This window comes from Cervus elaphus, chromosome 4 (assembly GCF_910594005.1).
Source record: "Cervus elaphus chromosome 4, mCerEla1.1, whole genome shotgun sequence".
In the NCBI taxonomy this organism is placed as follows: domain Eukaryota; kingdom Metazoa; phylum Chordata; class Mammalia; order Artiodactyla; family Cervidae; genus Cervus; species Cervus elaphus.
In genome coordinates this window covers 55,232,556-55,259,982 of record NC_057818.1, presented here as the reverse complement: position 1 = coordinate 55,259,982, position 27,427 = coordinate 55,232,556, and the positions used below count along the sequence as shown (strand labels likewise).

The 27,427-nt window shown below is 41.9% G+C and overlaps 1 protein-coding gene across 1 annotated transcript; it reads left to right on the top strand.

Annotated features, from left to right (window-relative positions):
- Positions 1–13,271: 13,271 nt before the first annotated feature.
- Positions 13,272–26,982, top strand: LOC122692256 (sulfotransferase 2A1-like). The gene is made up of 6 exons (XM_043899653.1): positions 13,272–13,454; positions 15,992–16,200; positions 21,883–22,009; positions 23,648–23,742; positions 25,237–25,414; positions 26,645–26,982. The coding sequence occupies exons 1-6, from the start codon at positions 13,319–13,321 to the stop codon at positions 26,755–26,757; spliced, it is 858 nt and encodes a 285-aa protein (XP_043755588.1). The 5' UTR covers positions 13,272–13,318; the 3' UTR covers positions 26,758–26,982.
- Positions 26,983–27,427: the final 445 nt, after the last annotated feature.

Here is a 27,427-nt window from a genome sequence, read left to right as displayed (position 1 = left end):
CAATAAAGATTTCCTTTGTCTTCCGTGTGAATGACTCCTTCTCTCCAAAAAAGATACAACAAAAGCTTAGTGATAGTCAGTGCAATGCTGGCTGGGGTGGGGGTGGGAGACCAGTAGTATATTTATGGAGAACAACTTGAATTCAAATAAAAACCCCGATGAATTGCTAACAGCATAATCTGTGGCAAGTTAACTAAATTCTTAGAGAAACTCACTTCCCCTTACACAATTTTAAAATTATGGTATACACTTTTAGTTTTTTGAGATAAAATTTATGATATACAATTAACCATTTTAAAGTGAACAGTTCAGTGGCATTTAGTACAGTTACAATGCTCTGCAACCATCATCTCTGTCTAGTTTCAAAACATTTTCGTTATCCCGAGAGGAAACCTTGTACCCATGAGCAGTCATTCTTCAATCTCTCATCCCTCCAGCCCCTGGGAACTATTAGCCCCAACCCTCTCCTGGATATTTCATATAGTACGTGATCATCAGTGTCTGGCTTCTTTCACTTGGCGTGATGTTGTTGAGGCTCACCCCACATTGTCACTCATGCCAATATTTAATTTCTTCCCATGGCTGAGAAATATTTATCTCTCTGGATATACTGTGTTTTATTTATCCATGGCTGTTGTTCAGTACACTAAGTCGTGTCTGACTCTCTGTAACCCCATGGACTGCAGCACACTGGGCTTCCCTGTCCTTCACTGTCTCCCAGAGTTTGCCCAAACTCATGTCCATTGAGTCGGTGATGCTTCTAACCATCTCATGTAGATTTTATAAAGCACATACGTCATATGTATACAGGCTAGGTGAATTTCCGCTGAACACTCCGTGTAACTGACAACTATATTAAAAAAAAAACAAAACATCATTTCTAGCCCTGCTTCATTCCCTTTTCCAGGCACTACCCACCCAAATGGCACCAACAGACTTGCCAGTTGAAGCAGGGTTGCCATAAACCTTCAATTTAAAAAAAAAGGGGGGGGTACTTCCCTCTTGATTCAGTGGTTAATAGTCTGCACTTCCACTGCTGGGGACAGGGTCTCCATCCTTGGTCAGGGAACTAAATCCCACATGTGGCAACTAAGACCCAGCACAACCAAATAAAAAATTTTTAAATGGGGAAGAAACAATGGAAAATAACTTCAATAAACAAAGAAGCAAAGAAACAAGACAGGACTAAGGAAACAGAAAACTGTTGAAAGGCTGCAAGATCAAATGTGTTAGTGATAATAGTCAAGGAAAATAAGTTAAATACCCAAATTTTTTTTTAAAAAGAGAATTATTTGAAAAGAACAAAATTGCATTATATGGTGCTTCCAGGAAGCTCTTTGAAAAAGGTCAGGGATGGGATGCAGACACAGGATACGGTTGTGCAGGCAGCAGAGAAGATTGTAGGAAAATCTTGTGAGAAAGCAGGGGTCCTTGATCAATAGACAATTCAGGTAGTTCATGTGGCTATTACCCAGCGCTGCTGACCGTCTCTGCAAATCTAGTAAAATAGTAACATGATGGCCTTTTGGTTCTCAGAAATCAATACCACTCTGTGTCTGATGAGGGTTGTATGAATGTCGTTAAGGTTAATGAAGTGGAGAGGAGGGGAGCTTAATACTTTGTTCTCTCAGATGCCCCCCAGAACATTCTGTTCAAAGCAGAGATGGGACTCCTTCTGAAAGCACCATTAAATGGCCATCGCAGGTGCCTTGGGGGCAAAGGATGGCCTAGGGCCATTTCTCCATTCCACCCACATACTGCTCTAAAGTTTGCTCTCACCTAGAATTCTCTGGTGGGGCTATCTGCATATTCTGCAAATTTCCAGGCAAAGCAACTGCCACGCAAAGCTATCCCAGAATCTCTGGATTCCTTTCACATGCAGTGTATCGGGTGTTCCTTTTTGTACAGAGTATGTGTGGCTAAAGGATTCTACAGAACAGAATAGGCAGCGCTCAGTTGCTCAGTCATGTCTGGCTCTTTGCGACCCCGCTGACTGTAGCCTGCCAGGCTCCTCTGTCCGTGGGATTTCCCAGGCAAGAATGCTGGAGTGGGTTGCCATTTCCCAATGCTGGAGAGGGTGTGGAGAAAAGGGAATCCTCCTACACTGTTGGTGGGAATACAAACTGGTACTGCCACTGTGGCGAACAGTGTGAAAGTTCCTTAAAAATCTGAGAATGGAGCTGCCACATGACCCAGCAACTCCACTTCTTGGCTTAGATCTGGGCAAAATCATAATTCAAGACATTCAGTTCAGTTCAGTTCAGTCGCTCAGTCGTGTCCAACTCCTTGCAATCCCATGAACCGCAGCACACTAGGCCTCCCTGTCCATCACCAACTCGCGGAATCTACCCAAATCCATGTCCATCGAGTCGGTGATGCTATCCAGCCATCTCATCCTCTGTCGTCCCCTTCTCCTCCTGCCCCCCAATCCCTCCCAGCATCAGGGTCTTTTCCAATGAGTCAGCTCTTCACATCCGGTGGCCAAAGTATTGGAGTTTTAGTTTCAACATCAGTCCCTCCAGTGAACACCCAGGACTGATCTCCTTTAGGATGGTCTGGTTGGATCTCCTTGCAGTCCAAGGGACTCTCAAGAGTCTTCTCCAACACCACAGTTCAAAAGCATCAATTCTCTGGCGCTCAGCTTTCTTTATAGTCCAACTCTCACATCCATACATGACTACTGGAAAAACCATAGCCTTGACTAGATGGACCTTTGTTGGCAAAGTAATGTCTCTGCTTTTTAATATGCTGTCTAGGTTGGTCATAACTTTCCTTCCAAGGAGCAAGCGTCTTTTAATTTCATGGCTACAGTCACCATCTGCAGTGATTTTGGAGCCCAGAAAAATAAAGTCAGCCTATGTTTCCACTGTTTCCCCATCTATTTGCCATGAAGTGATGGGACTGGGTGCCATGATCTTAGTTTTCTGAATGTTGAGCTTTAAGCCAACTTTTTCACTCTCCTCTTTCACTTTCATCAAGACATAGGCAACCCCTATTTTCAGGGCAGCAGTATTTACACTAGAATGAATGTGAAATGTGGAAATAGTGTCCTTTTGGAAGATGGCATCTATTATAAATATACTTCCAAATGATAGTCTCATCCTTTCCCTCTGCCTCCATCACACTGGCGCTTACCCTCTTAGCCTGCATAACTTGTCCTCATTCTTGAGAATATCAGCTTTCACATCCCTTCCTCTAAGAAACTGAGGGCTTGCCTGGTGGCTCAGAGCTGAAGAATCCCCTGCCAATGCAGGAGACGTGGGTTCGATCCCTGGGTCCGGAATATTCCTCTGGAGAAGCAAATGGCAACCCGCTCCAGTATTCTTGCCTGGGAAATCCTGTGAACAGAGAAGCCCAGCAGGCTGTAGTCCATGGGGTCATAAAAGAGTCGAACATGACTCAGTGAACAGCAAAGAAACTTGAATTTCTTTTTTTTTTTTTCTTTTGGGACACATGTGCCCTCTTCCAGGTGGATCATGCTGCTAATCGTACCCAGTTTGGGGAGAAAATTCACAACTTTGGGCTGATCCAAGAGAAGCTGGCCCGGATGGCTATGCTGCAGTATGTGACTGAGGTGAGTGCCACCCCCTGTCCCCAGAGCCCTTCTTCCCAGATGGGTCAGACTACAACTCAGAAACTTGATTTTCAACCAGGAACATTTTGGTTGTCACAACTGAAGCAAGAGGCTCTACCGCCATCTAGTGGGTAGAGGCCAGGGATGCTGCTAAGCGCAGGACGGCAAACAATGATGGGGCCCAGTTCAGTTCAGTTCAGTCCAGTCGCTCAGTCGTGTCCGGCTCCTCGGGACCCCATGGGCCACAGCACATCAGGCTTCCCTGTCTGTCACCAACTCCTGGAGCTTGCTCAAACTCATGTCCACCGAGTCGGTGATGTCATCCAACCAGCTCATCCTCTGTCATCCCCTTCTCCCCCTGCCTTCAATCTTTCCCAGCATCAGGGTCTTTTCCAGTGAGTCAGTTCTTCACATCAGGGGCCAAAGTATTGGAGCTTCAGCTTCAGCATCAGTCCTTCCAATGAACATTCAGGGTTGACTTCCTTTAGGATGGACTGGTTTGATCTCCTTGCAGTCCAAGGGGATGTCCACTCTGCCCAGACTGAGGTCTAAGGCTTAGTCTAGCTCTAGCATCTCTCTCACAGGGTTTGGGTAACAGAGCCCCCTGGGAACTTCCTCAGGCTCTTCGATGTTCTGATCTGCTACTTTGAAACTGCCTACATTCTCACTTTTGCCCCTAGAAGTTGAGGGAGAATAGAAACATATTTGATATCTATTTCATATCCTTGGAGCACGTGTATGGCATTGACTTGCACAATTTCCTTTATAGAATAAAAGAAAAAAATGGCTTTTGCTTGCATATCACATACTCTCAGCACTATCTGTGGAAACTCTCGACTGAAGAAAAACACCTGCAAGGTTGTGTGTTGTTTTATTTGGGGAGCTTGCTGAGGACTATAGCCTGGGAGACAGAAGTTCAGATCGCTTTGAGAAACTGCTCTGAAGAGGTAAGGGAGGAACCATGATATACACCAGGGTGTTTTTGTTTGTTTATTTGTTTTTGTTGGAAGAAAAAAAAAATGTAGTCGAACATCAAGAGAGTACTGTGAATTACAAAGAGCAGATTTCACAGGTTATTCATTTTATGGCTTTTTCATGTATGAGAAGATGCAAGAATCTGGATTCATCGAAATTATTCCTTAGATGTGCAGTCTTAACTACTGAGGGTCAGTATCCAACGCAGAGAATTCTTCTTGCTTTTCTCCACCCTGAATTCCCCTAGAGGTGCATTATCAGTGTGCAGTCCTCATGGCTAAAGATCCTTTTAGAACTGGGATGGTGGGCAGCATTCTTTGTTTACAGCGTCCCCTGTTGGTCATAAATGGACTAAGCTTTGGGAGGGATCTAGTGACCAGTTAGTCCTACAACTCTAAGAATTATCTTTCCTAGGTCAGACGAGATTTTGGTTGATAGGACACTCAATATGCTATTTTTGAATTAAGCCCTGTTGATAACCTAAAGTTCTCTGGATTGTCTGTCTTACTAGTCTGTTATGAGTCCAGCAATGTTTGCCCTTGTTTCTTCCCTCACTAGAGTTGCACCATTACAATTATTCTATACAATTATATATGTGATTAATTGCCTTACGACATTTAGCCATCATTCGTCTTGTCGGAGGCCTACATCTTGGGTAAAACAAGAGACAACAATCTTATAAAGTAGACAGGATACAAGTAATAAAGTTAGTGACGTTAATAAGGTCACAGTATACCAGAGAAAGGCACAAACCATAAATAATTTGAAAACCACAAAGAGAGAACAAGTTAAAACACTGATTGTTATAACCAGTTCTGGGTGGTGCAGTGGTAAAGAATCTGCCTGCCAATGCAGGAGACACAAGATATGCAGGTTCAGTCCCCGGGTGGGGAAGATCCCCTGGAGACAGAAATGGCAACCCACTCCAGTATTCTTGTCTGGAGAAACCCATGGACAGAGGAGTTTGGCAGGCTACACTCCATGGGATAACGAAGAGTTGGACACAACTGAGCACAAATCTGAATTGCAATAAGCTATCAAGTCCTGAGAGGACTCAGCTGGAGAAGCCAAAATCTGTAGGGATCAGGTAGAGAGAAAAAGATAAATATTTCATCTTTGTTTGCAAAGGTGTAGTTTGCCATCTTGCTGTAGTATGTAATTAGCATAAAAGGAAAGGCTTTCTGGAAAACAAAGATGAAAAGCCAACAATATTTCAGACAATCAGTGATACAGTTATGAGACATATTTCCCATTTCATTCACTCAGTTGTGTCTGACTGTTTGCGACCCCATGGACTGTAGCCCGCCAGGTTCCTCTGTCCATGGAGATTCTCCAGACAAGAATACTGGAGTGGCTTGCCATACCCTCCTCCAGGGGATCTTCCCAACCTAGGGATCGAACCTAGGTTCGAACCACATTGCAAACAGATTCTTTACTGTCTGAGTCCAGGGAGGCCCATTCAGTCCCATGCATATAATTAATTCCTGTTGATATAGATGAAGCCAGCAAGTTTTCCATTACAGTTTCATAATTTTTTTTATCTCACTCAACAGTATGATCTGAAAGTCATCAGAATCATTATGTGTCAAAAAGTCTTTTTATGAATCTTCTTGAAGATCTTCATTTGGTAAAAACCTCAGAGTAAAACAATGACTATAAATGACAAAAAAACACTGATCTGCTGCCTAAATGATATTTAAAAATGGAATTACCCAACCACATTTTCTTCAGTTTGCTTTTATTAGTACCTGAATATGAGTCTCCAGTTTTAACTTTTTGTTGTGTGGGCTCAGCTAACCCTGTTGGTTTCCTTATTTGTGCTCAGTTGTGTCCAACTCTTTTTGATCCCATGGACTGTAGCCAACCAGGTTCCTCTCTCCATGGGATTTCCCAGGCAAGAATACTGGAGTGGGTTGCCATTTCCTCCTCCAGGGGATCTTCCAGATCCAGAGATCAAACCAGTATCTCTTATATCTCCTGCATTGGCAAGTGAATTCTTTACCACTGAACCATCTTGGAAGACCATACTGAACATTCCTTTAGTATACTTAATTAATATTACCTGAGGGGCAGATTTATAAGCCCTGTTTTATAACATCAGGCAGGGGAACATTTCCCCCACATAACGTCTATCCCATAATATAATTAGGGATCAGTGTAAAAAGTATCCATTTTACATTAGCAATGTAACCATCTCACATAAAGCCTTTTCTTTTATTTTTTTTCTTTATTTTTATTAGTTGGAGGCTAATTACTTTACAATATTGTAGTGGTTTTTGCCATACATTGACATGAATCAACCATGGATTTACATGTGTTCCCCATCCTGAACCCCCCTCCCACATCCCTCCCCATCCCATCCCTCTGGGTTATCCCAGTGCACCAGCCCCGAGCACTTGTCTCATGCATCCAACCTGGACTGGTGATCTGTTTCACACTTGATAATATACATGTTTCGATGCTGTTCTCTCGAAACATCCCACCCTCGCCTTCTCCCACAGAGTCCAAAAGTGTGTTCTATACAACTGTGTCTCTTTTTCTGTCTTGCATATAGGGTTATTATTACCATCTTTCTAAATTCCATATATATGCATTAGTATACTGTATTGGTGTTTATCTTTCTGGCTTACTTCACTCTGTATAATAGGCTCCAGTTTCATCCATCTCAGTAGAACTGATTCAAATGTATTCTTTTTAATGGCTGAGTAATATTCCATTGTGTATATGTACCATAGCTTCCTTATCCATTTGTCTGCTGATGGGCATCTAGGTTGCTTCCATGTCCTGGCTATTATAAACAGTGCTGCGATGAACATTGGGGTACATGTGTCTCTTTCAGATCTGGTTTCCTCTGTGTGTATGCCCAGGAGTGGGACTGCTGGGTCACATGGCAGTTTTATTTCCAGTTTTTTAAGGAATCTCCACAATGTTCTCCATAGTGGCTGTACTAGTTTGCATTCCCACCAACAGTGTAAGAGGGTTCCCTTTTCTCCACACCCTCTCCAGCATTTATTGCTTGTAGACTTTTGGATAGCAGCCATTCTGACTGGCGTGTAATGGTACCTCATTGTGGTTTTGATTTGCATTTCTCTGATAATGAGTGATGTTGAGCATCTTTTCATGTGTTTGTTAGCCATCTGTATGTCTTCTTTGGAGAAATGTCTGTTTAGATCTTTGGCCCATTTTTTGATTGGGTCATTTATTTTTCTGGAATTGAGCTGCTGGAGTTGCTTGTATATTTTTGAGATTAATCCTTTGTCTGTTGCTTCGTTTGCTATTATTTTCTCCGATTCTGAAGGCTCTCTTTTCACCTTGCTTATAGTTTCCTTTGTTGTGCAAAAGATTTTAAGTTTAATTAGGTCCCATTTGTTTATTTTTGCTTTTATTTCCAATATTCTTGGAGGTGGGTCATAGAGGATCTTGCTGTGATTTATGTCAGAGAGTGTTTTGCCTATGTTCTCCTCTAGGAGTTTTATAGTTTCTAGTCTTACATTTAGGTCTTTAATCCATTTTGAGTTTATTTTTGTGTATGGTGTTAGAAAGTGTTCTAGTTTCATTCTTTTACAAGTGGTTGACCCGTTTTCCCAGCACCACTTGTTAAAGTTGTCTTTTTTCCATTGTATATTCTTGCCTCCTTGTTCAAAGATAAGGTGTCCATAGGTACATGGGTTTATCTCTGGGCTTTCTATTTTGTTCCATTGATCTATATTTCTGTCTTTGTGCCAGTACCATGCTGTCTTTTTTTTTTCAATTATTTTTATTAGTTGGAGGCTAATTACTTCACAACATTGCAGTGGGTTTTGTCATACATTGACATGAATCAGCCATCATGCTGTCTTGATGACTGTGACTTTGTAGTAGAGCCTGAAGTCAGGCAGGTTGATTCCTCCAGTTCCATTCTTCTTTCTCAAGATTGCTTTGGCTATTCGAGGTTTTTTGTATTTCCATACAAATTGTGAAATTATTTGTTCTAGTTCTGTGAAAAATACTATTGGTAGCTTGATAGGGATTGCATTGAATCTATAGACTGCTTTAGGTAGTATACTCATTTTCACAATATTGATTCTTCCAATCCATGAACATGGTATATTTCTCCATCTATTTGTGTCCTCTTTGATTTCTTTCATCAGTGTTTTATAGTTTTCTATATATAGGTCTTTTGTTTCTTTAGGTAGATATATTCCTAAGTATTTTATCCTTTTTGTTGCAATGGTGAATGGTATCGTGTCCTTAATTTCTCTTTCTGTTTTCTCATTGTTAGTGTATAGGAATACAAAGGATTTCTTTGCATTGATTTTATATCCTGCAACTTTACTATATTCATTGATTAGCTCTAGTAATTTTCTGATAGAGTCTTTAGGGTTTTCTATGTAGAGGATCATGTCATCTGCAAACAGCGAGAGTTTCACTTCTTATTTCCCTATTTGGATTCCCTTTACTTCTTTTTCTGCTCTGATTGCTGTGGCCAAAACTTCCAACACTATATTGAATAGTAGTGGTGAGAGTGGGCACCCTTGTCTTGTTCCTGACTTTAGGGGAAATGCTTTCAATTTTTCACCATTGAGGATAATGTTTGCTGTGGGTTTGTCACATATAGTTTTTATTATGTTGAGGTATGTTCCTTTTATTCCTACTTTCTGGAGAGTTTTTGTCATGAATGGATATTGAATTTTGTCAAAGGCTCATAAAGCCCTTTCAAATACACCAATCATTATAAACATTTTTCTCAGTCCTATCAACACTTATACCCTTACTTTTAGCCTATCAACAAGTCTTGGTCTTACAAGGAGTCCCAGAAATTTTCCTTTGAAAACAAAAAAGATTTTTTTTTCAATGTGGACCATTTTAAAAGTCTTTATTGAATTTGTTACAGTACTGTTTCTGTTTTGATTTGGTTTTTCGACCTTGAGACATGTGGGGTCTCAACACCCCAACCAGGACTTGAACCCACACCCCCAGCATAGGAAGGTGAAGTTTTAACCACTATATCACCATGGAAGTCCCAAGAAAGTTTCCTTTTTAATCCCTCAGCCATTTTATTCATTTTGGGGTGTAAGGCTTTGAGGTCCCCAGTGAAGGAGTCAAGCAAAGGGACTCAGAACCTTTTGTGAATCTTGAACTTGATTAATTAATTGAACAATTGCCCCTAAACAATTGCTGGGATGGAATCTCAGTGTAATTTTCTTTCAGCCTTAAAAAAATTTTTTTAACTGGTTGTAAATAGAGCAGAGTTGTTTGGGACCCTTTAATGTTGGGGTACCAATAGAGGGTCATTTTTGAAACTGGAGAATACTGGAGAATACTGGAATGGGTAGCTGTTCCCTTCTCCACAAGATCTTCCCAAACCAGGGATCAAACCTAGGTCTCCTACACTGCAGGCAGATTCTTTACCAGCTGAGCCACAGGGAAGCTCAAGAATACTGGAGTGGGTAGTCTATCCCTTCTCCAGCATATCTTCCTGACCCAGGAATTGAACCAGGGTCTCCTGCATTGCAGGCAGATTCTTTACCAACTGAGCTATCAGGGAAGTCCCCAATCATTAATTAGCTGCTGTCATTCCAATAAGATTCAGTTCAGTTCAGTTCAGTCGCTCAGTCATGTCTGACTCTTTGCGACCCCATGAATCACAGCATGCCAGGCCTCCCTGTCCATCACTAACTCCTGGAGTTTACTCAAACTCATGCCCAACATTCCAATAAGATCAACAGTTTTATTAGTGTTTCATGACCTATGAAGTGGGAGAAGAATACAATTTCTTCATATAATCTGTATATTCAGTGTTATAACTAAGGGGAGTAACATGTAAAATGATCTGAGTATTGCTGACACATGTTCACTCTCAATAATTATTGGTCACTCACAGTATCATTATGATTATTGTCACTAACTAGAATTATTTAACAATTGTTTAGCAATTACAAGGAATGAAAATATAATTTTCACTCTCCCTATTGTTGATTATGTGAACATGTGAAGTCTTTGGTCCTCAGAGAGATAGAAGGAGGGTACAATGAAGTAAAAATTGCTATTATGAATTTTCAATGTGGCAGACATGAGAATTCTCTTAGCCCAGCCCCTAAAACATGAAATCACTTAATAAATGCTCATTATGTTAATGATTGGACCTCCCGGGGACTCAGTGGTGGAGAATTCCCCCTTTCCAAAGCAGGAGACAGGTTCGATACCTGTGTCGGGAAGATCCCCTAGAGAAGGAAATGGCAACCCACTCCAGTATTCTTGCCTGGAGAATCCCACAGACAGAGGAGCCTGGCAGGCTACAGTCCACGGGGTCACAGTTGATGGGGTCACAAAAAGAGTCAGATATGACTCACTGACTAAGCAACAACAGCAAAATGTTTATGATTAAATGGCAAACAAGAACTGCCTCCTGTAGTCCATGTAGGTATAATATAAATTCAACCCCACAACCTGTGAGTCTAAAGCAAGTTCTTCACTCCTATGTTCAAAGAGAGAGATTTCAGGGACTGCCCTGGTGGCCCAGTGGTTAAAACTCTGAGCTTCCAAAGCAGGAGATGTAAGTTCAATCCCTGCTCAGGGAATTAATATCCCATGGGCTACGCAGTGCAGCCAGAGATTTTCTAAAAAATTTTAATTATATCGCTATAAAAAAAAGAGAGAGAGATCGTTGTTCACCTGAAACTAGCACAACGTTGTTCCTTAATCAGCTGTAGTATAGTGTTAGTCGCTCAGCCGTGTCTGTCTGTCTTTTTGCAATCCCATAGACTGTAACCCGCCAGGCTCCTCTGTCCATGTCTCCAGGCAAGAATACTGGAGTGGGTTGCCATTCCCTTCTCCAGGGGATCTTCCCAACCCCAATACAAAATAAAAGATTTAGGGAAAAATAAAAGAGAGATGTCAGTCCATGGTTTCTCAATTTCCCTCCAGCTTCTTGTCACTATGCCTTTTTATTTAGTTTTTACTTTTATTTTTAATTATCTCCAAACTTAGAGAAATCTTATCAGAAATACACAAAAAATTCTTGTACATAATTCACACAGATTCACCAGTGGTAATGTTTTCCAACATTTGCTAGATTATGTTCTCATTTCTCTCACTCTCATGGATAATTTTAACTTTCTTAACCACTCGAGAAAAAGTTACTGATATCATTTCCTTTTATCCCTCCAAACTTCAGGGAATATTTTCTAAGACCACAGATATTTCCTTTATAATCTCAGAAAAATGATAGAAACCGAAGAATTTAGTATTGATGCAATGTTATTATCTAATCAACGTTGTGCAATCAAATGTGGCCAGCTGTCTCAACAATAAAATGATAGCACTTTCTGTGGCCTAGGATTCAATCTAGGATTTAGTTTACATTCTCCCTTCTCCTTTCTCTGGACCATATCCTCAGCTTTTCTTTTCTTAGGTTTTTTTTTTTAAATAATAATTTGATAATTTGAATGGTACCAGACAATTATTTTGTACAGCTTCCTCAATTAGAGTTTACACAATATGTTCTCATTAATACCTTCAGGTCTAGACTTCACCTTTTAAATATACGCCCCCTCCCCAAAATAGGAAGGAAGCAAGCAAGAGACTTCTCTGGCAGTCCAGTGGTTAAGACGTTAAGCTTCCAAATCAAGGTGCATGGAATGCAATCCCTAATCAGGGAACTAAGATGCCACATACGTCCTGGCATGGCCAAAAACAAACAAAAAAAAAGGTGGGGGGAGAGTAAATTTACTGTGGGGAAATCTAACAAACATTACCTCGGCCAAGTGATCAAGGTCAATGGTGAGTTGTCAAGTTGATAGTGAAAGCCCTTGAAATGTTAGGACTATAATAGTATTTTACCTCCATGATCATTGCCTCCAAAACCCAAAAACCCAGTCTAATTATCAGGAAAACATGGAGTACACCCCAAGAGAGGGACCTTCTCCAAAATATCTGACCAGCCATCCTCAAAACTGTCAAGGTCATCAAAGACAAGGAAAGTCTGAGAAATTGTCACAACCAAGAGAGACCTAAGGAGACATGAAGACCCAATGTAATGTAGTATCTGGGCCAGAATCTTGGAACAGAGAAAGAAAATTAGGTAAAACTAAGGAAGTCTGAATAAAATATGGACTATCAGAATTCTCTATACTATATTTACCATTTTCCTATACATGTAAAAATGTTGTAGAAAATAATAATAAAGATTATTTAAAATATTTTTTCAGGCTATCCTTGTGGTCCAGTTGTTAGGATTCTGCCTTCCAACGCAGGGGACAAAGGTTCGATACCTTGTCTGGAAAGTTTCCACATGCCATGGGTCAACTGAGCCCCTGGGCCACATATTCGGCCCAGCAGCCTAGAGCCTGTGCTCCGCAACAAGAGAGTAACCCCTGCTGGCTGCAACTAGAGAAAGCCTGCACACAGCAATGAAGACTCATAGCAGCCAAAAAACTAAATACATATATTTTAAAAGACAAAACTCATCAAAGTGAGTCGGGAAAAAATAATAAAATAAAATATATTTTCTTAATTCACCACATGTCTGCACCCTCCATCTTGTTACTAAACTCATGGTTTCCTCCCATGACGTCAAACTCAGGTTACTCCAGAATGTTCTCTGAATGACTTCACGATTACCCAATATTGTCAGTCTTGTGACCCTCTCTTTTCATCAATAGGCACAAACTTCAGTGAACAGGGAAAGATTAATGATTGTTTGATGTTGACTGTAAAACGGATCTCCCAGTCCAACAGTGACTATACTAAGGCTGAAACACCCACGAGAGGTACAAAGATCTCATTGTCATGACAGGACAGTGTGTGTGGTTTGAAGGGATACCCTTCCCGAGCATGGGATTCCCATCTGAACACCTGAGAGAGGTGCAGGAGAATTTTATTATTAAAGATGAGGATGTCTTACTGCTGACTTACCCCAAATCAGGTAAGAAAGCAGGACCAGATGCTGAGGATTGCTTCCTCATTCATTCAACAGGCAGAACACTTTCTGGATGCCAACAATGCTTTGGGGGAAAAGAAATGTGCACTGATACTGCTGAAGAGCTGACTCATTGGAAATGACCGTCATGCTGGGAAAGATTGAGGGCAGGAGGAGAAGGGGGCAACAGAGCATGAGATGGTTGGATGGCATCAGTGACTCAATGGACATGAGTTTGAGCAAACTCTGGGGTGTAGTGGAGGACTGGGAAGCCTGGCATGCTGCACAAGAGTCGGAGATGATGGAACGACTGAACAATAACAGCCACTGGCTTTCAGAGAAAAAGGATCTAGACAGGCAGTTACACAATAAGCTGAGTGCTCATAGGGATAATCTAAGGCATCAGGGGGACCCACGGGAGTGAATCACAAGGCAGATTCAGGTGTATGCGGAGAGTGGTGGAAGGAGGTGGATGGCCAGGAAAGTCTGTAGAAGAAATGGGGGAGGGAGGTAATTATGTGAGATGATGTATATGTTAATTAGTTTGGCTGTGGCGGTCAGTTCACAATGTGGTGGTGTTGTTGTTTAGTCGATATGTCATATCCGACTCTTTTGGGACTCCATGGACTGTACCCCATCAGGCTCCTCTGTCTTTGGGATTCTCCAGGCAAGAATACTGGAATGGGTTGTCATTTTCTTCTCCAGGGGATCTTCCCGGCCCAGGGATCAAACCTCCTACACTGACAGGTGGATTCTTTACCACTGAGCCATGGTGAATCCCTCACAATGTGTACATATATCAAATTAACATGTATACCTTAAAGATACACATTCTTTTTTTCAAGAATTTTGATTTTTACCTTTTGATTATTATTATGACTTATTGTTGGCTGTGCTGGATCTTCATGGCTGAGTGGGTTACTCTCTAGTTGCAGTGGGCAGCTTCTCTTGTTGTGGAGCACAGACTCTAGAGCTTCAGTGGGGGTAGCGTGGGGCTCAGTCATTGTGGTGCACGTGCTTAGTTGCCCTTAGCAGGTGGAATCTTCCTGGACCAAGGGTGGAACCCATCTCCCCTGCATTGGCAGGCAGATTCTTAACCACCAGGCCTACATTCCTTTTTTTTCCCCCTAACTTTAAACAACATTTATTTTCCTTGATATTTATATATATCATATTGAAAAAATAAATCATATGCATTTCTATGTAAAGTATATGTTTATTCTTTTTCTCTTAATATTTTTGCTTTGTATTAAAGAGACCATAAGCTCCCTGCTAGCAAGAACAAGGCTTATCAAGTTATTTGTATAATATAATGGGGCAATGGAGAGTTTAGTATTGCCAGGTTGACCCTACTGCTTTTGAACTGACAATGTTAAATATATACAATTTCATTTGTTAGTTATAATCAAGGGGGGAGGGCAGGGAGTAAAACACAATTATCTCAGCCAAAAACAAAAAAGTAGAAGATATGACATCTATATTGAGATAAAAGGAATGAATGTGAAATTATTTTGTGAAAAGGGATAGTTTCTGATAAAGGTATCAGCATGGATCGTGGCCAGGAATTGGAAAAAAGCCTGACAAATCCAAGGGACAGAAAGGATGTGAATCATATATCTGTGAGGGGTGGGGTCGTTGAGGGACTGTGATTGGACAAAAAGGAAGACTGATGACCTTAGAAGTGGTGTGGTAGTGAAAAGCCAAGGGCAATGGGAACATAACCTATCACAGGATTTATTAAATAACCAGACGCTGGAAGCAACCCAAATGTCCGCTGATAGATGAAACAAAATGTAGTAGCTGCATATAATAGAACACTATTCAACCTTAAAAAGGAATGAAGTTCTGACTCATGTGACAACATGGATAAACTATGAAGACATTACCCTAAGAGAAATAAGTGAGACACTGTATGATGCCACGTAAATGAGGTTATCAGAAACTGAAACAGAATGGTTGCCTGAGACTGGCAGGGACTGGAAAGAGGGGAAAATGGAAAGTTGTTACATAATGGGTCCAAAGTTTCGGTTTTGCATGATTAGAAAGTTCTGGAGGTCAGTTACACAACAGTGTAAATATACTTAACCCAGCTGAAATGTACTCCTGAAAATGGTTAAGATGGTGCCTTGGATGATGTCTATACTTTATGAGAATTTTTAAAGTCAGATTAAAATGTCTCATCAGACAAGTGCTCGGGCCTGGTGCACTGGGAAGACCCAGAGGAATCGGGTGGAGAGGGAGGTGGGAGGGGGGATCGGGATGGGGAATACGTGTAAATCTATGGCTGATTCATACCAATGTATGACAAAACCCACTGAAATGTTGTGAAGTAATTAGCCTCCAACTAATAAAAAAAGAAAAAATAAATAAATAAAATGTCTCACCAGAGAAAGAAATGGCAGCCCACTCTAGTATTCTTGCCTGGAGAATCTCCATGGACAGGGGTGTCTGGGAGGCTACAGTCCAGGAGGTCGAAAAGAGCTGGACACAACTGAGCAACTAAGCACAAAATGACTGACTATGTTTTTCCTTTCTTTATCTAGGAACGAACTGGTTGATGGAAACTGTCTGCCTGATTCATTGTAAGGGGGATCCCAAGTGGATCCAATCTGTGCCCATTGGGGAGCGCTCCCCTTGGGTAGAGGCTTTCAGGGGGTATAATCTACTAAAAGATAAGGAAGGCCCACGTTTCATCACTTCTCACCTCCCTGTCCAACTCTTCCCCAGGTCTTTCTTCAAGTCTAAGGCCAAGGTCAGTGTACATAGTCAAGATAGGCTTGATCAATGCTCATTAAACTTTAACTTACCTGGCAACCAGTTGAAGACCTGTTTGAAATGCAATTGTATTCAGTAGGTATGTGGTGGGACCTGAGATTCTGCTTGTACACACCACAGCCATACTAAGTACAAAGGTATAGAGCATTCCAGAGGTTCTATAAGCCAGATGTAAGCCAGAGACAAAGAGAAACCATAATGCCCAAACCTTACATTTAAAGCCTAACTAGAATTTATAATTGTACTATACCCTAGATAACACTCCTTTGCCAAAGAATGTTCAACCTACTGCACAATTGCACTCATTTCGCATGCTAGTAAAGTAATGCTCAAAGTTCTCCAAGCCAGGGGTCAATAGTATGTGAACCGAGGACTTCTCAATGTTCAAGCTGGACTGAGAAAAGCCAGAGTAACCAGAGATCAAATTGCTGACATCTGTTGGATCATAAAAAACAAGAGAATTCCAGGGACACATCTACTTCTGCTTCATGGACTACACTAAAGCCTTTGACCATGTGGATCACAACAAACTGTGAAAAATTCAAGAGATGGGAATACCAGACCACCTGACCTGCCTCCTGAGAAATCTGTATGCAGGTCAAGAAGCAACAGTTAGAACTGGACATGGAACAACAGACTGGTTCAAATTCAGACAGGAGAATGTCAAGGCTCTATATTGTCACCCTGCTTATTTGACTTGTATGCAGAGTGCATCATGTGAAATGCCAGCAGGACGAAGAACAGCTGGAATCAAGATTGCCATGAGAAATAATAATAAACTCAGATATGCAGATGACAACACCCTGATGGCAGAAAGCAAAGAAGAACTAAAGAGCCTCTTGGTGAAAATGAAAGAGGAGAGTGAAAAAGCTGGCTTAAAACTCAATATTCAAAAAATGAATCATTTTTTGATTCATTCAGTTCAGTTCAGTCCCATCAGTTCAGTACAGTTGCTCAGTCATGTCCGACTCTTTGCGACCTCATAGACAACAGCACGCCAAGCCTCCCTGTCCATCACCAACTCCCGGAGTTTACTCAAACTCATGTCCATTGAGTCGATGATGCCATCCAACCATCTCATCCTCTGTCATCCCCTTCTCCTCCTGCCTTCAATCTTCCCCAGCATCAGGGTCTTTTCCAGCGAGTCAGTTCTTTCCATCAGGTGAACAAAACATTGGAGTTTCAGCTTCAGCATCATTTCCCTTCCATTGAATATTCAGGACTGATTTCCTTTAGGATGGACTGGTTGGATCTCCTTGCTGCCCAAGGGACTCTCAAGAGTCTTCTCCAACACCACAGTTCAAAAGCATCAATTCCTTGGCGCTCAGCTTTCTTTATAGTCCTACTCTCACATCCACACATGACTACTGGAAAAACCATAGCTTTGACTAGACGGGTCTTGTTGGCAACATCATGACTGTGCTTTTTATTATGCTGTTTAGGTTGGACATAACTTTTCTTCCAAGGAGCAAGCATTTTTTAATTTCATGGCTGCAGTCAACATCTGCATTGTTTTTGGAGCCCCCCAAAAATAAAGTCTGTCACTGTTTCTATTGTTTCCCCATCTATTTCCCATGAAGTAATGGGACCAGATGCCATGATCTTCATTTTCTGATTGTTGAGTTTTAAGCCAACTTTTTCACTCTCCTCTTTCACTTTCATCAAGAGGCTGTTTAGTTCTTCTTCACTTTCTGCCATTAGGGTGGTGTCATCTGCATATCTGAGGTTATTGATCTTTCTCCCGGCAATCTTGATTCCAGCTTGTGCTTCATCCAGCCCAGTGTTTTTCTTGATGTACTCTGCATATAAGTTAAATAAGCAGGCTGACAATATACAGCCTTGACGTACTCCTTATCCTATTTGGAAGCAGTCTGTTGTTCCATGTCCAGTTCTAACTGTTGCTTCTTGACCTGCATACAGATTTCTCAGGAGGCAGGTCAGGTGGTCTGATATCCCCATCTCTTGAAGAAATTTTCACAGTTTGTTGTGATCCAGAGAAAGGCTTTGGTGTAGTCAATAATGCAGAAATATATGTCCAGTCCCATCAGTTCATGGCAAATAGATGGGGAAACAATGGAAACAGTGATAGACTTTATTTTCTTGTGCTCCAAAATCACTGCAGATGGTGACCGCAACCATCAAATTAAAAGACACTTGCTCCTTGCAAAAAAAAAAACTATGACCCACCTAGACAGCATATTAAAATGCAGAGACATTACTTTGCTGACAAAGGTCAAAGCTATGGTTTTTCCAGTAGTCATGTATGAATGTGAGATTTGGACCATGAAGAAGGCTGAACACCAAAGAATTGATGCTTTTAAACTGCGGTACTGGATAAGACTGTTGATAGTCCCTTGGACTGCAAGGAGATCAAGCCAGTCAATCCTAAAGGAAATCAATCTTGAATATCCTTTAGAAGGACTGACACTGAAGCTGAAGCACCAATACTTTGGCCACCTAATGTGAAGAGCTGACTCATTAGAAAAGACCCTGATGCTGGAAAGATTGAAAACAGAAGGTAAAGGGGATGACAGGGGACGAGATGGTTGGATGTCATCACTGACTCAATGGACATGAGTTTCAGCAAGCTTGGGAGATGAAGAGCGGGGTAGCAACGCATGCTGCAATCCATGGGGTCGCAAATAGTTGGACAAGACTGAGCGACTAAACAACAACAACAAACCAACCTTTGTTGCTCTAAAAAATAATTGTGTGTGTGCTCAGTTGTGTTCAGGTTTCCGTGGTAGCTCAGATGGTAAAACTGTCTCCCTGCAATTCAGGAGACCTGGGTTTGATCTCTGGGTCAGGAAGATCCCCTGGAGACGGAAATGGCAACTCACTCTAGTATTCTTGCCTGGAAAATCCCATGGATGGAGGAGCCTGGTGGGCTATAGTCCATGTGGTTGCGAAGAGTTGGACACGACTAAGCGACTGCATTTTCACTTTCTCTCAGTTGTGTCCAACTCTTTTGCAACCGCATGGACTGTTGCCCCCCAGGCTCCTCTGTCTATGGGATTTTCCAGGCAAGAATCCTGGAGTGAGTTCCCATGTCCTTCTTCAGGGGTCTTCCCAACTCAGGGATGGAACACGAATCTCCTGTATCTTTTGCACTGCAGGCAGGTTCTTGACCAATATACTTCAATTTTAAAAAAAAGATTGTGAAACTTTGAATGATATTCACCTTTTTTGAAATTTCAGTATGTCACAGCACAATTAAGTTTTTTCTTCACCCATCATTTTCTAAGATTATTTAAAATCAACCTATTTATATGAGACTGACTGGTGTTTGTGAAATGCCTGTACAGGGAAACTGAAGTTTAGAGAGAGATGAGTGAAAGTCGCTTAGTCATGTCCGACTCTTTGTGACCCCATGGACTATACCGTCCATGCAATTCTCCAGGCCAGGATACTGGAGTGGGTAGTCTTTCCCTTCTTCAGGGAAACTTCCCAACCCAGGGATCAAACCCAGGTCTCCCGCATTACAGGTGGATCTTTACCAGCTGAGCCACAAGAGAAGCCCAAGGGCCTAGAATAATGTCACAAAGAAAGCTGGCACCGAATAGAGATGTGATTCAGAATTTGAAATGCCAAGTATTCTTGCGTGTGTGTGTGTCTGTATGCATACACTAATCTTAAGGATTAGCTTGTTCAATCTCTACATACGTAGCTAACTTGGAAACTTTCTTCCAGAACCCTGATTTAGAACATTTCTCTTCCCTAAGAATGTTTCCCCACAAACAGCCCCAGTCAATGCCCACCCACAGAGGTAACCACTCCCTTTTGACTACTCACTCTATACTTGTTCTTGAACTTCATGTACATAGACTCATATCACATGAACATCTGACTTCGTCTTTTTAATATTTGTTTTTCCGGAGTCTTTAAAAAAAAATTTTTTTTTTTAAATTTTTAGCTATGCTGAGTCTTTGCTTTTGCTCGAGCTTTTTGCTAGTTGCCAAAAGCAGGGACCACTCTCCAGGTGCAGTGCTCAGGCTTCTCATTGAAGTGGCATCTCCTGTTGCAGAGCTTGGGCTCCAGGGCGCTTGGGCTTCAGTAGGTGGGGTATCGGGCTCTAGGGCCCAAGCTCAATAGTTGTGGCACACGGGCTTAGCTGTCTGAGGCATGTGGGATCTTCCCAGACCAGAGATCAAACTCCTGTCTCTTGCATTGGCAGGCACATTCTTTATCACTGAGCCACCAGGGAAGCCCGAACATCTGACTTCTTTCACTCAAGATAATTGTTGGTACACAACTTCCTCAGGAATTGGCTGGGTATAATATGAAACTGGACTCCACAGAGGGCAGGGATAGACCAGTAAGAAAGAGGTAGACCATTCCAGATTGGTAGGTGGCATGTTTAATAAGCAAGGGAGGGGCTCTCCTGGTGGCTCAGTGGTAAAGAATCTGCTTACTAACCCAGGAAACGTGGGTCCGACCCCGGGTCCTGGGCTATCCCACGTGCTGAGGAACAATTAAACCCATGAGCCACAAGTACTGAGCCTGTGATCTGGGGCCTGGGAACCGAAACGATTGAAACCCACATGCCCTAGAGCCTGTGATCAGCAACAAGAGAAGCCAATGCAATGAGAAACCCATGTATTGCAATGAGAAAGCCGACACAGCAACAGAGACCCAGCACATACCAAAATAAATCAATAAAATTGTTTTTAAAAATAAGCAAGGGAACTTACTCATGAGGTCTGTCTTAGGCAGCCACAAGACGAGTAGCTTTGTGTACTTGCCCAGCCCATCTTAAAAGTTTTTATAGAGACTTTACCTGGCTTGAAACATGTACAGGATCCCCATTGTTTCAATACCACATTACAGTCTCAAGGCTCTATCCTTGGGCAGCTTCTGGTGCAGAGAAGTCAAGTGGAACACACTCCTTATATGAACATATAAGGGGGATGGGTCGGGTGCCTCCATTTGCCTAGATCCAGCTCACAGGTCAGTGATTCAATGAGTCAAACCTCCATGACTTTCCCCAACAATAACTGGGGGGGGGGGGGGGGGGAGATTCATTCATGATGTTGTGTATGTACAGATATATATTGCTGTGTGTCTCTAAGGATCTCATGATTTGTTCATCTATTCTATTAGTAATCTTTAAACTATAGTATGCAAATATAATATCAGTGACATATTAAAATCTTCCTGTGCTTCCCGTTGTGGGTGCATGCTAAGTCATGTCCAACTTTTTGCAACCCCATGGACTGTAACCCACTGAGCTCCTGTATCCATGAGATTCTCTAAACAAGAATACTTGACTGGGTTGCCATTTCCTTCTCAGGGAACCCATGGATCGAACCCATGGACTGAACCAACCATGGTTCAATTGGATTGGATCCCAGCCCAAGGATTGAACCCATGTCTCTGGCATCTCTCGCAATGACAGGCAGATTCTTTAGTCTATAATATCCGAGGGAAAGAACAGTGCTTTCCTCTTCCTTAGTTAGGGCTTCGCTATTGGTCCAGTGACTAGTTCACAGAAACTTTAAAATGCATATTTGATTAATGAATGTAATAACTAGTTTATTAAAATAATCCATTGATATTTAAAGGGAACTTTCTAGGAATTGGTTTTTTCAACATTTTTATGATGATCAAGAAGGTTGGAAAATAACTATTGATTTTTCATGATCCAATTTTTCTCTTTAAGATGATCTACCTCATCAGAAATCCCAGAGATGTTTTAGTGTCTGGTTATTTTTTCTGGAGGAGTGCAAAATTGGTTAAGAAACCACAGTCACTGGAACAATACTTTGAATGGTTCATCCAAGGAAATGGTGAGTGAATGTAAAATATGAAAGTTGGGAGTTGTCAGAGTCCTTCATCAGACCTCTTTTCATTTTTTTACCCAACTTGTCTCTACATCTAACCAATACATTGGTATAGGGTTCCATCACCACTGGAACCCAAATTTTCTAAATCCACATACTACCTTGGAAAGCAGAAGAACTTCAACCAGCCCTTTTGTTTGCCCCATCAGAAACTATCCTAGCTATTTTCTGAATCTCCATGACCTAATACTAATACAAAGCACTCATATTCTTCTCCTGTACTCTCCTAAATTTGTGAAAGTCACAAGACTTTCTAAAAGGCAGCTTTCGTTGGCCTCCTGGACAACACAATCCTGACTTTCTACCATTTATGTGTGCATCTTTCGAAAAATCCCTTAATTCTCTTGTCCTCTGTGTCTAACAACTGTATGCATTACCCTGGGACTTTTATGGGTTTCCCAGGTGGCTCAGTAGGGAAAGAATCTGGCTGTAATACAGGAGATGCAGGAGATACAGGTTCTGTCCCTGGGTCGGGAAGATCTCCTGGAGGAGGGCATGACAACCCACTCCAGTATTCTAGTCAGGAAAATCCCGTGGACAGAGGAGCCTGGCAGGCTACAGTCCCTGGGGTCGCAGAGAGTCGGACAGGACGGTAGTGACTTAGCACGCATGCACCCAGGACCTCTATACTTTTTTAAAGTTAATTATTTATTTATTTGGCTGTATCAGGTCTTAGATGTGGAATGTGAATTCTTCCACCTTAGTTGTGGCAGGCAGATTCTTCTATCTTAGTTGCGGTTTGGGGGTTCCTTCATTACAGCATGTGGGATCTAGTTCCCTGACCAGGGATAGAACCCTGGCCCCCTGAATCGGAGCACAGAGACTTAGCCACTGGGCCACCAGGGAAAGCCCTCTATACTTATAATTACGCCGAACTTCTAAGAATTCTCAGATACTTGAAGTGTTGCAGTTTTTCTAAAAACTGTGTGATGAATCTAGTATCACATTGAGGTTATATTTTTTATTGAGCTGATCCTGAGTGAACTCTTCAGCCGTATTTCCTGCTTTGCTTCAAGCTACTCTTTCAGAAAAAGAGCAGTAGGAGTTCCCTGGTGGTCCAGTGGTCCAGAATCTGCCTGCCAAAGCAGGGGACACAGGTTCGACCCCTGGTCTGGGAAAATCCCACATGCCATGGGGCAAGTAAGTGTGTGCACTGCAATACTGAAGCTATTTCCTGCCTTGGGATACTGAGTCGGTTTCCCAAGAAATAATTCCAACAGCAACAATGAAGGAAAGATGACAGAGAGGGGGAAAAAAAGTATTGTCAGAATGTACCTAACAAGTAAAAATATCTAAAGGCTGAACATATTAGGCCCCCCGCCCAAAAAAAATGCCACTTCTCAGACCACATGATTCACTGGAAAAGATTTCCTTACAGACCCTGGAAAACTTTATACAAAATCTGCTCCAAAGACATTAGGCTTGTTAAAGGGCAAATGCATGGTGTTGGATACCAGTTATAACAAGCGTAAATGTGCCCGGCATTGTGCTAGCAAGTGAGCCCCCAGAGTGAACTCAGTGTGTGGACCCCTGCTTTCATTCCATGTGTCATCTACTCACTCTTTCTGCCTCCCCTCCATGCAGTGGTATTTGGATCGTGGTTCGACCACACTCGGGGCTGGATGTCCATGAGAGACAAGGAGAACTTCCTGATACTGAGCTATGAAGAGATGAAATGGGTAACTCTTGTTCTTAGAGTCAGCACACTCTCTCTCACCACCCTCTGCACTCCCCCCACCTTCCCTCCATTCCCCTGTGTCTCCCACCTTCTCAAAGTTTAGCCTGCAGTCAACAGGAGTGAGAATAGCAATACCTGGTCTTCATTGCCTTATTTCTGGTTGACACTTCAAATTTCCCTGATCTCTTTCTGCACGTGGTTTTCTGTTTCACCATAGGTGAAGGGCTTTTTTTAAGAAAGAATTTTATTTATGTATTGGCTGTGCTGGATCTTCATGGCTGTCCTCAGGCTTCCTCTGGCTGCGGTGAGCGGAGGGTACTCTTTGTTGTGGTGTGTGGGCTTCTCACTGCGGTGGCTTCTCTTGTGGGGCACAGGCTCAGATGTGCAGGCTGAGCAGTTGCAGTGCCTGGATTCTAGAGCACAGGCTCAATAGTTATGCCATATGGGTGAGTTGCTCCAAGGTACATGGGATCTTCCCGGACCAGGGATCGAACCCATGTCTCCTGCACTGGCAGGCAGAATCTTTTCCACTGAGCTATCAGGGAAGCCCTTTCTTTTGTTTTCATTAGGATTTTTGTTTTGTTTTGTTCCATGTTGCTGTTGTTGTTTTATTATTTTTTTTCACATGTGTGATTTCTTGGTAGACCATACTAAATGCTCATGGAATAAAGAAAAAAATTACAGCATTATAGCTCTAACAGGAAAGTCTGATTCAAAGCAAAGCCTTTCTGGTTATAAAATCCATTTTCTTGTCATAATCTCTGAAGATCATGAGCCAAGTTTTGACATAATAAATAAGATATGGTAAAGCTCTCTTGTGTTATTCAAATGATAGCTGTGAAAAACAGCATTATTTGGGCACATAGCCAAGACTTGAAATCAAATCCTTATATTATTGTCAGGTTCTCCCTGAAACTCTCTTGCCTAATCTTGATCATAATTGTCTAGAAGCCCTTCCTAAGTCTCTTTAGAAACCCAGCATTTTGCTGTTTTAAGGTGTCCTGAATTCTCTATACTGAGAAATCCATCATGGTCCTTTCATCTATTTTTTTCAACCTTTCTCTAAGTCATTTTTAAATTTCTCAAAAATTTTATTGAAGTATAGTTCCTTACAGAGTATATAGTTTTTACTGTACAGTAAAGTGAATCAGCTATACCTAGGCATATATCCCCTCGGTTCTTTGTTTTGTTTTGTTTTGTTTTTGTATTTCCTTCCTGTTTAGGTCACCTCAGAGCGTTGACTGGAGTTCTCTGTGCCACACAGTAGGTTCTCGTTAGTTACCTATTCTTTACTTAGTATTGACAGTGGCTATGTGCCAATGTCAATCTCTCAATCTCTCTGGACTTCCCCAACTCTTTCCCTACTCACATCTCTTCATTTTTTTCTCTTTTCCTCTCCCCTCTCCTCCTCCTCTCTCTGCTGTCTCCTCCCCCTCATCTCCTTTTCTACGTTCTTGCTCTTTCACATAATCTCTCAGATTTTCTCTTCTTCTAGGACACGAGGAGCACTGTGGAGAAGATCTGCCAATTCCTGGGCAAGAAACTAGAACCAGAAGAACTGAACTCAGTCCTCAGAAACAGTTCTTTCCAGGCCATGAAAGAAAACAATATGTCCAATTCTTCCCTCCTGAAGGGTCGGTATTTAGAAGAGAATGGAGAACTTTTGAGAAAAGGTAAAAGAAAACGTGCTGCCTTCAAAATGGATCAGAATATGCAGAGATTATTCTTGGCTTATAATAAGGCACTAACCATTGGGAGCAGGGACTGTTTGAATTTATCAACTTAAATTGCTCATCACTTTAGATCGTCTCTTGTGAGCCCTTATCAGGGCATCTCTTTTTAGAGTATTGATGTGGGCTGCAGGTTTTTGAGAAAGTTTATTATTTTAAGGTTCATTTGTTTTGGTGTGGGCCATTTTGAAGTTTATTGAACTTGTTACAATATTGTTTCTATTTAATGTCTTGGTTATTTGGCTGCAAAACAAATAATGGCATGACCAAATAAATAATAACTAAAAAAAGCAGAGAAGACTAGTAAGACATCTAATACAATAATGCAGGTGAGAAATGATGTTGGCTTGGATGGAGGTGGTAGAAACAGAAGTTGTGAAAAGTGACTAGACACTGGTTATTACAGATCCCATGCACTGCAACTTGCCAGGATCCTCTGTCCATGAGATTCTCCAGACAAGAATAATCGAGTGGGTTGCCATGCCCTCCTCCAGGGGCTCTTCCAAACCCAGGCACTGAACCTGGGTCTCCTGCATTGCAAGCAGATTCTTTACCATTTGAGGCACCAGGGAAGATCTGTTATAGAAAATAGAGCAGTATTATTGCTGATGAATTTCATGCAAGATGAGCTGGGAGAGAAGAGAAGGCGGGAAATTGTTCCAAGCAGGCAGAAGTGTAAATGAGTATGACCACTACGCATATGAAAACAACAAACCATTGGTCATCCTGCTATATTAACTAGGATTTACATGTCAAGCAGACAGAAGGGAATAGATTGAGGGCTTCCCTGATGGTCTAGTGGTTAAGAATCTGCCTGACAATGCAGAGGACACAGATTTGATTAGTTGCCTACCAGCTGTGGGCAACTAAGCCCGCGCACCACAACTGCTCAGCCCAAGCTCTAGAGCACGTGCTCGGCAACAAGAGAAGCCCACACACCGCAACTAGAGAGCAGCCCCCACTCACTGCAACTGGAGAACAATGGTGCACGGCACAGAGACAGCACAGCCACACATAAATAAACTCTTTTAAATAAATAAAATAAAACAGGTAAGAATGTGTTGTGTACTACTTAATAGCAATAAATTAAAATAAATATATCTAGAAGACATGTATTGGAGTCTTGAGACTGAGCCCTAGATCTGACATGAGTCTCTATTTTACGTTTGTCAGGCGTGACTGGGGACTGGAAAAATTACTTCACAGTGGCCCAAGCTGAAACCTTTGATAAACTATTCCAGGAGAAGATGGCAGACCTTCCTCAAGATCTGTTCCCATGGAAATAATGATCAAAAACTTCTGGATCCTATATGGACAATGATATTTGTTCTCCTGTCCTCATACATGTGAAGGACTGGGAGTAACTACATGAAACCTGTTATCTCATCCTGGTGTCTCAACTGATCAAATTTCTGCATCTTTGAGGACCCGACTGTTAAAATTATCAGGGTACCCCTAATTCACTCTGTGGTAGCCCAGCTTTCAAAAAATGTTTATAGTGTTTCATTTCATTCATACAGAGTGGTCAAGAAATAACGCAAAAGTCATTGTTCTTGTTCAGTCACTAAGCTGTCTCTGACACTTTGTGACCCCATGAACTGCAGCATGCCAGGGTCCTCTGTCACCAACTATCTGCGAGTTGGCTCAAATGCATGTCTATTGAGTCTGTGATGCAATCTAACCATCTCATCCTCTGACGCCTCCTCCTCCTTTTGCCCTCAATCTTTCCCAGCAGCAGAGTCTTTTCCAATGATCGGCTCTTCACATCAGGTGGTCAAAGTATTGGAGCTTCAACTTCAGGATTAGTCCTTCCAATGAGTATTCAGGGTTGATTTCCTTAGGATTGATGGATTGATCTCCTTGCTTTCCAAGGGACTCTCAAGAGTCTTCTGCAGCACAGAAGCACCACAATTCGAAAACATCAATTCTTTGGGGCTCAGCCTTCTTTATGGTCCA